The sequence below is a fragment of the Acanthochromis polyacanthus genome, chromosome 17 (assembly GCF_021347895.1).
Source record: "Acanthochromis polyacanthus isolate Apoly-LR-REF ecotype Palm Island chromosome 17, KAUST_Apoly_ChrSc, whole genome shotgun sequence".
NCBI lineage: Eukaryota > Metazoa > Chordata > Actinopteri > Pomacentridae > Acanthochromis > Acanthochromis polyacanthus.
The window spans coordinates 16,193,447-16,210,277 of NC_067129.1; the positions used below are offsets into that span (position 1 = coordinate 16,193,447).

Sequence of the window (16,831 nt, forward strand, 5' to 3'; positions counted from 1 at the left end):
TGAGTCAAAGGGAGGCCTCAGCCAAACCAAAGCTAATAGGCTAATTTAAAAACTAAAGCAATCAAAAATGTGATCAGATCAATAGCCTGCGGTAAATTTTGCTGCATTCTCTGACCTGCTGTGCAGTTTCATCTGACTCCACTGAGTTCTCTTGACTTGAGGAAGCAGCAAAATAGGTCTGGTTTCAACTGAAATAAAATTAAATGCAACAACAATGTTCCTTTCATTCATTTGTTTACTTTCTTATCCCTTTTAACATTCACATCATTCTAAGTTCTCTACCAGCATGCTGCTGCTGAAATCTACTCCAAAGCTTTAAAGCGTCCTGCAGTGCTGATGTTGGTGTCGTGCCAAAGAGTGATCATCTGCAAAAAAAATTATAATGTGCTTCATGTTAAGGCTGTGTAGCCAGTTTTTATAAACATCTGTGGCTGCTTTAATCTGGATCAAACTTATAATATACAGACACAAATTACTTTATGTCTGTGGTCATAGCAGAAGTGTGTCTTTGGGAAACTTGTCAGTTTCTTGTAATCGAATACTTCTGACTAAAAAATGAACAAATGTTTGCAGTTTATAGCAGAATCAGGTGTGACATGATAGAATGTGTGGATTAACTACCAAATACCACTTTCGATGCTGGTCTCAAAATACTTATATCAATCTGAATATAACTTACATTTGATTTAAAATTAACCTTAACTATATATGAAAATTCTAAGAAATCAAATCACTTTAAGTGCTGCTATCATACACGACCTATTATTTGATAATGGAGCCAACTTCTCCACCAGAAAGTGTTATCTTAACTGCTGCCTGCTGGTAATTGTCACAAATACTTCTGATAATTATTAGCATATTCACACTACTACATTTCTATAATCGGCATGAATAAATAGCAGCTCCATCTGGCGGCCACTGGAGGGCAGTGATTGGTTTCAAATTCACTCCCCATGTGTAAAGGAAAAAAACAGCATAACATTTTAGAAAATAAACACATCATAAATCACAAAGCCTTTAAGAGCCCAGTCCCTTGAATTACTTCATATTTTATCTGGCTGTATAAAAGGAGATTTTTATTATAGTTACATGTTCATATCATGGTCCTCTGTAATGTTGACTTGTACCAAATTCCAACATTTTTAATGAACATTGAATACTGGATCTTAAATTTTAGTTGTTATTGTGTTTCTGAAGACCTGAAGTAATTAGATGTCATTTTTTTTTCTAAAGATAGTAGCACCTCTTTCTTAATAAGCTTCCCATCTGTAATACAGTCAAAGATGTACAGCATGTGATGTTGTGCACTTCATGTTCAAACTTAGCATTTCACTACAGTTTAAATATTGATCGACAATGGATTAAACACTTCAGCAAAAAAGAAGAGACATACAATTATTATAAAATTTTATTTTTCACTCAATGTTTAATCTCCAGACTGCAACCCTCCCTAAGTGATCAGTGAAAACACTGAAGACCACCAGACAAACACATGGGCTACTTGTCCAGAATCTTCTTAGGATATGAATCACAAATAAAATACAATAAATCAAATCAAGAAGTCATTTCACCAGTCAGGAGGAAAGTCTTTTACACTCCGACACCATGAAGAGAAAAATGAATAAATGACATCTGCAATCATGCCGGTATGAACAAAAAAAATCTAATTTTTTCATCCAACATCTTACACTTATTCACCACCAGTACATGAAGCAGGGCTACAACTGCCCCGTTGCATTCAGTTGTTTGCATTTGAGGAGTTATTACCTATTTAGCAATAATGTTGGAGTCACCCTTGGTAAATATATATCATTTTAAGAAATATATACATTTTCCAAAACCTGTAAATCGGTTAATAGAAAAATGACCGAGGAATAATTAGAACAGCTGTGATGGTATGAGCACAGATCTAACGAGGGCCTTTACATGTGGAAAAATAACAGTGATACAGCAGCTCCTCGACAGAGACACGAGATGTAAGGAGAGAAGACATAATGTAAATATAAGGTGTTCGGGAGTAATATTCAGGTAGTGTAAAGGTGTCTACGAGCTCTGCATCCCAGTGCCAGTCCACTGCAGTCCTTTACACCAGATCTCTGAGCTTGGCAAGCCTTTGAGACAGCTCATCCTGTAGAGAACAGAAAGACAGAGACATCGGCATTAGTGAGGAAGATGGTGATGAAAGGGGAAAAGCCACTAAATCCAGAGTAGAATGCAGCTGAAATGTTGCTGCTTTATGCAATGATTTTTCTCAATTTATAGCCACAAGTCCATGTAGTCACAAAGATATGACAGGAGTACCTGTTCTGCAGAGGCCACGCTGGTTCCCACCGATCCTGTCTGTCCTTGAGGGAGCTCCATGTTCAGATCCAACCTAAAAGCACATACTTCAATCTTACACTTTCATCTGAACACAAAACAACCCCTGCTCAAAAACATTACTTTGTCCCTCAAATATCTATGACACCAACTGCTATGAATGATGAATAAATGAAAACGTTACCCTGCTTCATCGGCCATTTCATGCAGCAACGAATCCACTTGGTTCTGCAACACACATCACACAATAGGTTTTTACTGAAAGTCTGTATCAGACAATAAGAAAAAACTACAAGAGCACAGCAGATGAAGGTACCTGTGGTGTTGTGAGAGTTGTCGTGCTGCTCATGGTGTCTTCCATCTGGGCCGTCTGAACATCCAGAGTTTCAAACTGGTGCTCAAATTTGTCCATGAGGGCTGAAATCTGACAAAAAATATGACATAATGTTTCACAATTTAAAGTAATCCAGCAATTATACGTTAGTACTAAAAATAATCCTATTGCTTCATATACCTTTTCCAGGTTCATACTCTTCAGAGTGGCATCCATGCCCTTCACCACTCCAGCCATAGACTTTGTGACCTGAGAAACAAAATACCACGTCACTAAAATGCCAACAAACAAGCATTCATGTATCTGAAACGCCTCCAGCGTCTAACTGGGCCAACGGCGGTCTGTCGTGCACCTGGTTCATTGTGACTGCAGTCTGGACCCTCGCTGCCACCGCATCTACCCGAGCGCTCATCCTCAGGAAGTTCACAGACTGGTTCTTCTGTCTGATGGCGTTCTCTGCATGGATCCTAGCCACTTCCATGTTCCCCTTCTGGATGGCCTAGAAATGACAAAAAGAAAGCAGAGTCAGCAGACTTCCATGAAGTGCTGGCTCCATGGCTGCTTTCAGAGGAGCTGCTTACCTTCTTGACTTTAGCCTTCTCTAATTTTTCCTCTTTGTCGCATTTTTTGGAATTTCTTTGGAGATCTTTGGCAGCAAACCTTAAATTAAAGAGATGTTCTGGGACATGTAGTTAAGGACAAATAACAAGGAAACTTTACCACTTTTGTTACTGTGGATAACTTTAAAACCCACTGTGCATGAAGTCAGGATTGCAGGAGGAAACTGCAGTGGGAAGTGCTGACATTTATGAAAGTAATTTGTAAATCCTGCGTCTCACTTGGAACTTTTTTTTTTAGGTTTCAGCGAGGGACAGAGAATGTTATCAACTATTAAAACTTAGAAAGACAAAAACAAGCAACCAATTTTGTTTATTGGAGTCTCATTTACTTAAGTATAACAGATATTATGTTTTCCAAATGCTCACAAACATCAGCAAAATGCCTATAAAATAAAACAAAACAGGCATATTCTGAGTGAGGAACAGACTTGTGCTTAAAGGCTGTTTATTTTTATTAAATTACCTTAATGCCATTGACTGAGATGAATATAGTATTGGCAAACAAATCTGTGAGAGATTACCTGATCCGATACAGCGGATCGATTTTGGAACCGCTGCTGACCAAATTAAATGAAAGAGTTGCTTATCTGTCCACATTAATCCGACAGGTTTAGTAGATCTAGACTGATAAATCGGCCAGGCCAACATGCTTGCTTGTAATAATTATATCAGCATTAGTGTCTGTTGGACATTAAGTAATATGAAATGATAAGACGGATAGTGAACTAGAAAGAGTTTCAGTTTTATAGTTTGTCCACAAGAGAGCACTGAGGAGTTGATCTTCCAACTGTTAAATATCTTGTTTACTATGGATCATGGCTATAATTCTTAAAACAAATAATAATAATATGGATTAGTATTAAGATTTTTATTGATATAATGAAAATGACTATGAGTGGACTTTTTTTTTTTAAGTCCAGAAACACAAATTTCCGTATTGGCCTCTTTATATATAAATCAGTGTAAATATATTTATTTTTAAATGGAATTTGCTCTGCTATTTAAAGGTAGCTGATTTACCTCGACTGTTGTATTGGGTTAGTCACACTGGGAAAAGTATCGGTTACATAACAGGTATTTTTGGAGTCTCCTTTTAACTTGCCTTTTGTTTACTTACTAAGAAAGCTTCTTAGAGTTGGAATAAACTATAGATAGTTAGGAACGCAGCTGTTCATTAGGTTTTTGCTTTATAATTCGGTGTATAAAGCTACACCAAAACTTCATGCGTCAAAAGTAAATTACTGGGTGTAACTTGCTGTATTTCTAGCCATTAGCTGGAAGCTTCCGCGGCCTTCAGCTCGAGTTACGACGCTTGAACTAACCAGGAAACATTCATGTTGTTCAGTAGGACGCTACATTTACTTTTTGTCAATATCTGACCTATTTATCGACGTTTCAGTCGCCTGTCCCACATAAATCTCACCAGTCCCGTCGTAAACTACCGTGTTGTGTTCGCTCCTTTAGCCCCTGTATTGACGTTTCACCACAGTCCGCTTCTCTCCGCTGTTTTCAAAGGATACTGTCCATGGATGGCATCTTGGCGCTGTTCTCTAGGACTTCAAAAAATCCCCACGACGAAGTTCTCACAGAAAGTTCACCGAAAGATACGTGAAATAAAACCAAACTCGTCGGTGAAAGTTGAGCCTTTCTGGTTTCGGTGTTCGCCTTCTTCCTCACTTCCTGGTCTGTGACCAAAATATGAACGACGTCATCGTCACGTGGTGGTGGTATTCCATTGAAACGTCACTGGGGAGCTGCCCCCTCCTCTTTCTCCTCCCGAAATGTGAATGAAAAGAGAAAAAAACCAACGTTAAAACGCAACATTTTGAGCGTTTTTATGAGGAAACAGTGGCCGAGCGGAGTGGACGAGCGAAAACAGTCGGGCGAAAGTGTCCGTGTCGCTGTGCCGGAGGAGCGGTGGGCGGTGAAAGCGGTTGATTGATGATTAGATTTACGGTGTGGATCACGGCGGGGAGAGAGGATGACTCACTCCGTCTGATGTGATGTTCACCCCGCAACAGCTCGGCAGTGCGGTGGCACGCCGGTAGTTGAGCCTCACGGATCGGGTGGCGAGCTCCACCGATAGCAGCCAAACTTTATCAAACTGCTACCATGCGTGTGGAAGCCTAGCTGATCCGGGCGTTTGTTTGAAACTTGCTGTCACTGGGGTAGTTGGAGAGACACCGAGAGAGCGTCGTGATTTACCGTAAATTTCGTGACGCCTGATTGCCATGGAAACTGCGCTGAAGGGAAAGTGTCTGTGTTAACTTCGGCATCAACCTTTTCCAACGGGGGTCGGATAAAAAAAAATAAAAACCTGTTGGATATCTCATTGTTTTCTTTCTGCTGTTTCCTCCTCTGGCTTTACTTTTCCTCTGTAATTTCACCACAAAACAGGTGAGTTTTATTTCATTTAATTTATTTTTTAAACGTGCGTCTCTTATTATTTTCTCTCATGCTGGCTTCTGCTATTTTTCCCCAAATATTCACTTCAAACCCTCTCAACAATTAAGACTGCATGTCAACTTGTAAGCTGCAACTAAATGCACCAGAAAATCCAGATGCTGCTCACATGTTGAACTAATGGGTGAAAAAAAGCAACATTTTGAGTTGAGAGAACAACATCTAACGACTGTAGTGGAGCATTAAAGCAGGAAAGTAGCCTCTGCACAATTTTGTTTAAGCGGCGCTTTAAAAAAATGCATGCATCCAGATCACGACCATATATACTCCATAATACTGCTACAATCCTTCAACCAGCTTTACTGGGTAAATATTCTATGAGCTCCACGGCACTGATGCCACCTCAAGTGGTGCATTTTCTGTCGTTTTTTTTCTTCATTTTGCGCACAGGGAAAGAATCCAGGAGAGCCAACGACTGATGCTTCATTCAGTGGCTGTATGACTCATATAGTCTTATCTATAAAGAAGCCAAGTGGCAGAAGAGCAGTCCTGCTGCAGGACCAAGCTGATGTAACCCCAGAGATTCACTAGGGGCTGCTGTGGGCCCTGCTTCCCTTTCTGTTACCCCCCAGAGCTGCCGCTTCAGCTGCCACATTTTGCACCAATGACCGCTAAATACTAACACAGACTGATGGTGCAGAAGGCTGCTCACATGCTGAGCACTCAACAGATGATCAAGTGCTGTTTACTGTACATCACTGACCAGGGCAGCCTGAAAAGCACACAGTAAAAATGCTTTATTAAAAAAAAACAATCAGCAACAAATAAACAAAACAAAAAATATGGTATATATGTCAAAGTATTTTCATTTATCTCTTGTCACCAAGGCAAAATAGAATTTAATCTATGAAAATGCAGCAATGTTTTCCTTTATCTAAAACTGCTCAACTGAAACTAAATAATTGCTAAGAAAAAGTCTTTATAATAATATATGACATAGATTATAGGAATTGTTTCTAATTCTTGGCCCCATACTTGATGTAATGTCTGATTACGTAATGGCATTTGTTTTTAAATGATGATTCACTGATTTTCAGACATTTGGAAATTGCCCAAAACCTCAAATTTTCACACACATCTGGCTTGATTTCAATTCCATTTTCTTCAGAAAATGTTTTCTAGTAGCATAACTGAGCAGCAGGGAAAACAGAAGCAGCGCAGAGTTGCAGCAAAACCACTGCCAAAACTGTCATAAGGTAAATTTCTCCATTAATACATAGTGCGTACATGTTTAAATGTAGCTCTTCTTTGCAGTGTTTTCGATAACAGGCTAAAAATGTGACATTTGCCTCTGTACTGAGTGAGTCAGCGTATGTTAATGATGACGTACCTTTTTTCCCCCTCTTATTTTCATTTTTTCTCCTTATTATTCCTAAGACTTTTTCAAAACTCTCAAAAATACATTGCTGTGACATTGGAAAACCAGAATTAAACACATTGCCTATCAACACGGTGCTCTTTATTAGGTGGTGACATAACACAGTAATGTATTCTAACCAAAGCATTGCCCTGTTTGGTATGATGAGCTTAGGGTCAACACTCTTTTATAGGATTCCTCATACAGGTGCAACACAAACACACACGTCCAGCTTGTTTTGATAGATCTGACAACCAGCCTGTGTCTGTCGCTGTCAGCTGGTGAATGACAGACAGGTGAGTCACCTGTAACTAACAGATGGACACGTGATGATGGAAAAAATCCAACTTGGCAACTCCTGAATGATCATCCAGCAAGTGAAATTATGTGAGAAACAGCTGGTGATGTGTACTTTGCAACTGGAATGTCATAAAAGGTCCCTTTCAAAACTCACAATGTATTGTGGGAGGAGTCATCTTCTTTTACAGCTCAAACAGACGCATGTTGAAAATATGTATCTGCATGTGATTAGCTGAAGCAAATATGCCTTGTCATGACAGCCCATGTCATTGAAAAAAGAATCAGTTCCCGTACACACCTATCACCTCTGCATTGATTTATCAAAAAAGTCTACATTTCGATCACAAGGATCTAGCTTCAGAAAGGTCACAAATGTCTCGAGGACCTTTGTCATGGATGCTTTGTAACCGAAATGTTGACTTTTTAATAAATCAATGCATAACTGACAGGTTTGTGAAGGAATCTTTTTTTGTTTTTGTTTTTTTGCTGTAAGTTGGATATCTGGGGAACTTTATTTCCTGCACCACAAAGGGGATCAAGCAATGGCACATTTACGACACCTGTAGTTACCATCACTATAAGAATTAAATGTGAAAACACATTTGTATTGGCCGATAAACTTGTTGAATTGAAATTGAAGGGGTTGCAGTACGCCATCAGTGGCTTATGTTTAAGCTCTTACTAAGCCATTTAGTTGACTTTGCCATAAGTTGTAATTCTGTTGCCATCTAGTGGCAGCATATCAGACAAACGAATCACTGAGACATCCTCCTTCCTCAGAGCTGCCGATTATGCTTGATGTTAAACAGCTGAATTTCAAATTTAACTAATGAACATTTGGCACATATTGCAGTCAAAGAGGATTGAGGGTGAAAACATCTGCTGCAGAAGCCTTTAGCTCAGATATTTGTATTTGTGTGGTTACATTTGTGCATTTCACACTTTCTGAGGAAGAGGAAAACAAAAGGGCAAATGTCAAGTCTACAAAGGTCTAGACTTTCAAGCAAACAAATGAGTGGAAAATCCTCTCATGAAAAGGATGTAAACAGAATACTACATCCTCATGATACTGACATTGATAGAAGAAAGAAAATCCTTTTCTGTGCACATTTATAAAGAGATGCACAGAGGATAAACAGGCAAGACTTTTGGTTTGTGTTTCTACCTTACAGTGGACTTTCTTATCCGTTTACTGCTCCACCCGTTCATTATCTATTATGACATGTTAGCCATAATGTGATGCAAATGTCAGACCTCTTTTTCCACAGGTGACGACGGACGATGGAGCTTCAGACAGAGAAGAGGTTCCACAACTTGACCCTTGAGCAGCTTCAGGCTCTCGACAAAGTCTTGACGGAGGTAATCCCCATCCATGGGCGAGGAAATTTTCCCACACTCCAGGTGAGAGCCAAAGACATTATTCGTGTGGTGAAAGATCGGCTGGTTGAAAGAGACATCCAGGTTAAAGACATACGCCTTAACGGAGCGACGGCCAGCCACGTCCTGGTGAGAGATAACGGCCTGGGCTACAGAGACTTGGACATCATTTTCGGAGTGGAGCTGCCCAGACAGGAGGACTTCCAGGTGATTAAGGAGGTGGTGCTGGGCAGCCTGCGAGACCTCCTCCCTTATGGCGTAAACAGACGAAAGATCACCTGCCTGACAATGAAGGAAGCCTACGTGCAAAAGATGGTGAAAGTTTTCAATGAGCACGACAGATGGAGCCTCATCTCGCTTTCTAACAACAGAGCTAAAACGGTGGGGCTCCGATTTGTTAGCTCCCTTCGCAGGCAGTTTGAGTTCAGCGTGGACTCCTTCCAGATCATATTAGATCGTATGCTGGAGTCCTACTGGGAGAATGAAAGGAAACAAAGAGGAAGGTTGGCGCTGAATGCTGCGAATTTGTCTAAAAGAGACAACCAGGACGAAAACAAAGCGCAACAGCAATCAAGCAATCCTCAGGATATTGAGGAGGATGTTGAAAAAGATACAGCAATGGCAACCAATGCAGAGAGTCTGTGCCAGGATGAAGCAGTTTCTGTGCTTGACAATGAGCTTCCACATGCAGAGACAGAGCATGTAGATGATGATCATGAGGTGCAGCAGGTATCAGAACCTGAGGGAACAGAACAACAGGGGGAGGAAGAGGATGGCATTGAGGATGTCCATTCAGAGGAGGACATCGTGTTTGAGTTATGCGAGGAAAACAGAGAAGATAAAGAACATAATCACAGTGATTATCCTTTAGTTGCATCTCCTAAAACTTTATTTCCAGATGCATGTTTAAAACTACAGAATAATGAAGATTTGTGTGAGTCACAAGCTTCCCAGCCTGAGTCTATAACGCACACTGAGACGTCAGTTCCACAAGAAATATCCCATTGTAAAGAAATTACTCCATTGAAAGTAGACTCAGTAATCTGCAAGACTGAAATTACCATAAGCCAACAAGATTCACATCATGAGTTCTCCTTTCCTCCTCCAGCTAAAAAGACTTGCAGCACATCACAGGACATTGTGCCAGACTACTGCCCTTCACCGAAATTACAAAGAAAAATGTCACGGAAGTTGATCAGCAAACCTGAAAAATGGTCTTTACTGACTGATTTGTCAGACCTTACAACACAGCTGTTTCCACCCATAGAAATACCGAAACCACTTCAGCCAAAACCTCCTTTGCCGGATAATGCTAATGATTCAAATGTACCGGACACCAAATCGGACAACATTGAGGGTTCGGACGCCCTCGCAGAGCCCACACAACATCCAGCGGGTACACTTCAGGAGGGGACTGGCTCTAGTGAAACTGTAGAGCAATCTGTCAAGCCAAAACATTCAAAGAAGCCTCCTGATTCAGAGACTCAGATCCACACATGTACAGCAAACGTAGCCTCACAGCCTCAAGTAGATGAGCAAAAACCTGGACTGGCAGATGATGTCCCAAACAGCTATGGGTCAAGCTCATGGGTCGGGGCAGCAGGTGAACCAACTATCACCGTGGAGGCCGAGTGCATGTACGGAGACTTCGAGCAGGCCATGGATCACCTCCGCCACCGCCTCATCGCCACCCACAACCCAGAGGAGATCAGAGGAGGGGGCCTGCTTAAATACAGCGACCTGCTGGTGAGGAACTTCCGGCCAGCAAGCGAGACCGAGATCAAATCCTTGGAGCGATACATGTGCTCCCGCTTCTTCATCGACTTCCCCGACGTGAGCGAGCAGCAGCGGAAGATCGAGGCCTACTTGCAGTGCCACTTTATTGGCAACGAGGAGACGAGCAAGTACGACTATTTGATGACCCTGCGGCGCGTGATAGATGAGAGCACGGTGTGTTTGATGGGACACGAGAGGAGACAGACACTCAATATGATCACAGTTCTGGCTCTGAGGGTGCTGGGCGAGCAAAACGCCATCCCCAACACGGCCAACGTTACCTGCTTCTACCAGCCGGCTCCATACATGACCGAGCCTATTTACAACAGCTACTTCATCACTCAGGCTCAGCCCCCGCTCGTCTACCACCCCTACCCCCTACACGTGCACATGCAGACTGGCCTGGTGTAGCTACAGTGATATGCCCACAGGGAGGCATGCAGGCTGCTTTTAGCATGGTGCTCTGCAAGCAGAGGCACAAATGGAAGTTTTAGCGACAACAGGCAACCACGGGCGCAGTGTTGTTTAATGTTTTGAAATCCCTCCTGATTATGTCGTGAAAGATAATAAAAGTCCCAACTGAAAGGGGTCTGGAGGCAAAGCATATGTCACCGTTTCAAGATGAACACTTTTGAAAAGGAAAGAAACGTGAGAAGCCCACTTTTCTGAAAGCTTGTAGAGGGGATTTTGTGGAAGATGAAGGACTTTTCAGCTGAGATTTGGAAGAGATCTGTACTGATCACTGTCCCCTTTTGAGGAGAATGTTGTAATGTCTCTATGGCTGGACGATAATTCAACATATAAAACATAATCTATGAAACACCTGTTGGTAATGGAAATCCTGGTTTGGTTAAAGTTTGAGTCACGTTAAATCTTTCTGAGGGGTTAAAACCCCATTTAGCTGTTTTGTAGTCATTGGTCTCTGTAGAGTAAACTTCAACATGTGGCTACCCGTGTATTCACTGTATAGAAATAGGACACCATTTACAGAGGGAATGCTGTGGACACAGTCTCCTGTGGTATTTCTATGATATCGTAAGTTCTGTATTTGTGAATGTAAACACCCTCATTTCAGAGAGTTCAATGGTTTAGAGCCAAAAGGGACTGTGCAAAAATTATTGGGCAAAAAAGCAAAACCTTCCCCATTAAAGCCCCTGAAAACTCATCTGACATTCTTTTCTGCAAGCACAAAATAATCTCAACAAGATAAACAAAAGTTTGAGTGAAAAAATCTGTCTCTTATCCCACATATGAACCATTACTTTTTTCATTCTAACTTCTTCATTCGAAGGGTGTTAAATGCTGCCATTTTGTCAAAACTACAGGCATCTCAGCAGCAGCTACAACAACAACAACAAAAATATAAATCATACTCCAGAGCACTGTACTGCAATGGGATATTAGTGGGTTAGCTAGGTATGTTTTCAGTGTGACAATACTGGCTCTCGTTTAAGCTGCTAATTCTTCATGGCATCCTATGCTGCCCATATAACCCTATATCTCTGACTGGGGTTGCATGTTTAGTCGAGCCAGGCACAGAAAGCCTGGCTTAGTTAAACTTACTGTGTGGTACAGCCTTAAGGTTTAGCCTTGATACAACCCACGTCTTCATTCGACGGCAATAGGCATATAACAGTTTTTCCAGTTTAAAGTTCCTCTCCAGTCATTAATTAAACCCCTAAAAACTCATCTCTTTGCATCTGTGTTATATCTTCAGAAGTTTATTTCTACAAAAATAATCCTCCGTTACTATGGCTGTTATACACCCTTACAAACAACTGACAGGATTTGGTCCTTATGTTTGTTATGTATGAAACTCTGGGAGTCTTTTTTGAGACTGCCGTTGGTACAATGAAGTTTCAAGTCAGAAATACTAGCCATGGCATTATTTCATTCATGATGTGTCTTCCAACATTTGAAAAAACATTATATGGAAATATTAAAATGGTAAAAACATTATTTTCATCAGAAAGGTCTCTTCAAAAGATTCTCATAAGGAGGCTGGGCCATAGAACTTTCATCTAGGAGACTGAGGTTTGTTCAATCCTTGTTTTTCATTTAGTTCCATTTGATGTTGTGACTTGAGTCTTGATTTTACTCTCTGTCTTGTTAAATTTTAGCACCAACATTACTTGGTTAAGTTCAGAAAAAGATTGGGATTTTGGTTAAAATGCACCCCTTTGCAACATTAAACACGATGTTACATTCAAACTTCTCACAGTGACTAAACCAGCAGAGAACATGTAGTTACGGACTCATGACTTCTATTTCTAACGTTCAGAGATTTTTATGTATCTATCAGACCACCCTACATGTTAAAAAAGTCACACTAAAGAGTACCAAGTCTGTTGTAATGTGCCGGCAAAAGTTCCAGACAAAGTGGCTGTATGTAGGAGTTGAAGGTGAACCTCAGTATTCATTCACACTATGTTTGTTCGCAATTTTGTTTCAAGTCCCTGAAATCTGCTTCTCATTCAGATTGTGCAGTTTCTTAAAGATGGCAAGCTGGGATGGATCGGTGACTAACGCCCAGTCTGTCATGTGTCTTCGCCAAGTCATGGCATGAATTTCTGCCTCCATAATATGACACACTGACCACCTTATCAGACAATAAATACTGTGGAGTATTGATCTGATTAGATTTGATCATTGGACCAGACGAATTAGAACACTACGCAGAAACTGGCAACAGATCTTGATTCAAATGTTGTTAATGTTGCTTTGGAGTAACCCAAACCCTCATGTAGGATCTCATAATTCATACTAAAAATGTTCATACACTATATTGCCAAAAGTATTCGCTCACCTGTCTTGACTCACATACGAACGTAAGTGACATCCCATTCCTAATCTATAGGGTTCAATATGATGTCGGTCCACCCTTTGCAGCTTTAACAGCTTCAACTCTTCTGGGAAGGCTGTCCACAAGGTTTAAGAGTGCGTTTATGGGAATTTTTGACCATTCTTCCAGAAGCGCATTTGTGAGGTTGACTTGATACACCTGTGGCCATGGAAGTGATTGGAACACTTGATTCTGATTATTTGGATGGGTGAGCGAATACTTTTGGCAGTATAGTGTATATAAAATAGGCTTCCAGGATGTTTAGTGTTTTATTTTGAAAATATGAGTATTGATGTTAACATTTATCTTACCTACATAATCAATAAGGAAGGTAGAAATAAAATACCCTTCATTTTTCTTGGCCTCATTCTTCACCTGATAATTTTCCAACAGTCCCTTACAATATTAAACCAAAGCTTTGATCATAAACCAGTGACAGATGTTGTCGTATTAGGAAGTGTTGAGTTGTACTTTTGTGTTGTAATCATTTTGAAGTAGTGCAAAATTATGAACTTGAAGCCATGTCCATAAATAAGTGAATTTACCTTTGCATTTTACCAGATCAATTCTCTTGCCTTTTATCAGAAAACATCACAAGGATTTGCCTTCTTATGAAATTATGAATAAACTTGAGAATTTGTTCACAACTCCAGACTGAACGGCCGAAAATACAGAGGGCATGTTGAATCCCAGTTGTTCCATTGGCCGTCCCAGGCTGAATAGACTTTCTGTACGTGTTACATGGTGACAGTTATTTGTTGTAGTGGACGAAGTGAATGTACGTTCTGTCGGGGTTCTGCCTGCCATTGTGTGCAAAAATGTTAGTGCTCATTTGAATTATTTAAGCTGTCTACAATGCAGCCAGGAGTTATTGCACTCTGTCCCTGTGTGTTTGTTCACTGCATTGTAATGTATTCAGTATAAGAAAAAAAAAGTCAATTTAAGCACAGATTAGGATATGTGAGCTCTTCACAACACGTCTGAGACTGAAGCACAATGTTAATGCACTTAGATGTTGTCGAGTGATGAAGGTGTTTTAATTGCTTGTGATTCTCCGACTAAATATTGAAGACATCTAAAATACTGTAGTGCCCTATGTAGCTTTCAAGTGGTTGTATCTATCTTATCTCTAGACTCTGGGTTCATTGTGTATTGTTTAGGAACTGTTATGCTCGTAGAGAAACTCAAATATCCCTGTAATGATATCCAGTTGCTCCGATTGTTGTGTTATTGTGGTAATAAATATAACACAACCGCTACGTGTCTGGACTCTTTTTCTTGGTGGTCCAAATTGCACCTTCACAGGTTGATTCAATCCAGCTGCAAGGCCCTTCATTTTGTCCAATTAGCACTGTATTCATTTTTAATTCAATTCTGAAGCACGATCACATCAGTGATACTTTGGACGGCTTCAGGTTTTTCACCTCAAATATATATATATATATATATATATATTTTTGGTGCCATGGCAACACTACTGGCAAAGCACACACAACAGTAATAGATGCAGTTGTTTAAAGCATTACACTTATAGCTGGAAGTAAAAACACCATATTTGTATTTTTCCAGCTTCTTTTGATTCAAAACCTGCTTGTCTGGTCAACCTGGACAACCATCATCCCGCAGGTCCTCAATGCTGGCTCTAAACATCAATTGGCTTCTTACAACGCAATGTTCTGCTGGAAAATTTTGGGTCCTGGCATTCATGTGGATGTTCCTTTGACATGTACGAGCTACCTAAGCATTGTTGGAGCCACATCCAACTGCAGACAAAAAAGACAAAAACTGGTGAAGTCCTCTAGGCTTTGATCCAACCTCCAAACCCCACAGATCCCAATCCAATCCATCCTTCTAATCATGGGATCCATGGGAGGAAATGGGACAAACCTGATCCACGGAGGCCCCACCTGACAACCTACAGTTGCCAAAAGACACCTCAAGAGTTCCTGTGTTCATGTCATGCCCAAGTTTCAGTGTTGTGATTGATTGGTTTATGTAAATAAATCCTGTTCCTGGGTGTAAGGGGATTTGAAACACTGCAAACTTAAGAAAGGATCCTGAGGGTGGGAACATGTTGAATTTTTGTATGTTTTGGGACATCGTCGCAAGAATGTCACATTATTTCAGTTCTGAAAGAGTCGATGGTGTTCATTCTAACCAAATTCTTCATAGGCAAGGCAAGGAAAGTTTATTTGTATGGCACCCTTCATGTCCAAGACAATTCAAAGTGCTCCACATAAAACATTAAGAGCATTACAGTGAGGTGCAGATAGTTAAAAGATAACGTGCAGATTTCATAGGCATGAGAAAAGAAACCTGGATTCGGTGAAAGTTTAATCTCCACTGGCAGTTTATTCCACTTGTTTGCAGCATAACAGCTAAATGCTCTTTCTCCATGTTTAGTCCGGACTCTGGCCTGGACCAGCTGACCTGAGTCTTTGGATCGAAGAGCCCTGCTAGGTTTGTATTCTCTGAACATATCACAGATGTATTCTGGGCCTAAACCGCTCTGGGATTTGTAAATGATCAGTAAGATTTTAAAAGCTATTCTTTGGCTGACTGGAAGCCTGTGTAGAGATTTCAGAAGTGGTGTGATGCGTTCAGATCTCTTAGTCCTGGTTAAAACTTCTAGCAGCAGCATTCAGGATGAGCTGAAGCTGTTTAATGCTCTTTTTGGGAAGTTCTGTTAAAACACCATTACAGTAATTCAGTCTACTAGAGATGAACGCAGGGATGAGTTTCTCTTGGTCTTTCTGGGAGACAAAACTTTTAATTCTGTTGATGTTTTTGAGTTCATAAGAGCACATTTTCTAGTAGCATGTTATTTTTGCTGCCAATACCCAGATTGGACCAGCTCAGATCAAGTAATCAAAATTATGACCCTGGTTTTAATCCTCAAAGAAACTGATCTTTGCCTGACCGTATTTCTAACCCAGAGCATCTGCTGCACGTCGTCACTCAGCCTTTTAATTCTCACATTTTAGTCACTTGATATTATCAGCACTGGAAGATCCCAACCATGCAGTATTCAGATTTACAAATCAGGGTGCTTTAACAAAAAAAAAACTATCCACCTTTTCTTTTACATACACAACACACTTTGCTTTTCCCCCCTTATCCTCTGAAAAGCGACTTTTACCACTTCACTCACGGATCCATTTTAATTCGTACGATCCTCCAGCATCTCTGCAGTTTCTAGGTGTGGCGGAGCATGGTGCGTCACAGCTCAACCTTGTTTGCTCCTCGTCTGACTCACTCCAGCTTTCAGTGCATTAATGCAGTTAGGCAGTTGCGAATGGTACAGTCAGGTTTTCGTCTAGCTCAGTCAACAGACAATCCCAGTATTCTGAAACTCTTGAATCTCTGCCTTCAGTGGATGTTTACGACCCCATTATAAAGACAACAGATGACTCAGTCCCAGTGCTGGCGAACAACCCTTCAAG

The 16,831-nt window shown here is 40.7% G+C and overlaps 2 protein-coding genes across 2 annotated transcripts; one reads left to right on the forward strand and one right to left on the reverse strand.

The window, feature by feature from the left end:
* Positions 1 to 1,390: 1,390 nt before the first annotated feature.
* Positions 1,391 to 4,982, reverse strand: chmp1b (charged multivesicular body protein 1B). Its single transcript, XM_022217064.2, has 8 exons — positions 4,794 to 4,982; positions 3,235 to 3,332; positions 3,006 to 3,152; positions 2,834 to 2,902; positions 2,636 to 2,743; positions 2,504 to 2,547; positions 2,302 to 2,374; positions 1,391 to 2,128 (listed from the first exon to the last, which is right to left on the reverse strand). Exons 1-8 carry the CDS (start codon positions 4,807 to 4,809, stop codon positions 2,084 to 2,086), a joined length of 600 nt encoding a protein of 199 aa, XP_022072756.1. The 5' UTR covers positions 4,810 to 4,982; the 3' UTR covers positions 1,391 to 2,083.
* A 53-nt stretch (positions 4,983 to 5,035) lies between these two features.
* On the forward strand, positions 5,036 to 14,647 carry LOC110967460 (uncharacterized). Its single transcript, XM_022217063.2, has 2 exons — positions 5,036 to 5,670; positions 8,662 to 14,647. Exon 2 carries the CDS (start codon positions 8,675 to 8,677, stop codon positions 10,955 to 10,957), a length of 2,283 nt encoding a protein of 760 aa, XP_022072755.1. The 5' UTR covers positions 5,036 to 5,670; positions 8,662 to 8,674; the 3' UTR covers positions 10,958 to 14,647.
* The last annotated feature ends 2,184 nt before the right edge of the window (positions 14,648 to 16,831 follow it).

What these genes read in the sequence shown, in the direction of transcription:
- chmp1b (XM_022217064.2), bottom strand. An exon ending in AGAAGGCTAAAGTCAAGAAG is followed by an intron (nt 3,153 to 3,234) that starts GTAAGCAGCTCC and finishes TGTCATTTCTAG; the next exon opens with GCCATCCAGAAGGGGAACAT. An exon ending in GCGTGGCCTCTGCAGAACAG is followed by an intron (nt 2,129 to 2,301) that starts GTACTCCTGTCA and finishes TGTTCTCTACAG; the next exon opens with GATGAGCTGTCTCAAAGGCT.
- LOC110967460 (XM_022217063.2), top strand. Translation starts at nt 8,675, where the DNA reads ATGGAGCTTCAGACAGAGAAGAGGTTCCACAACTTGACCCTTGAGCAG.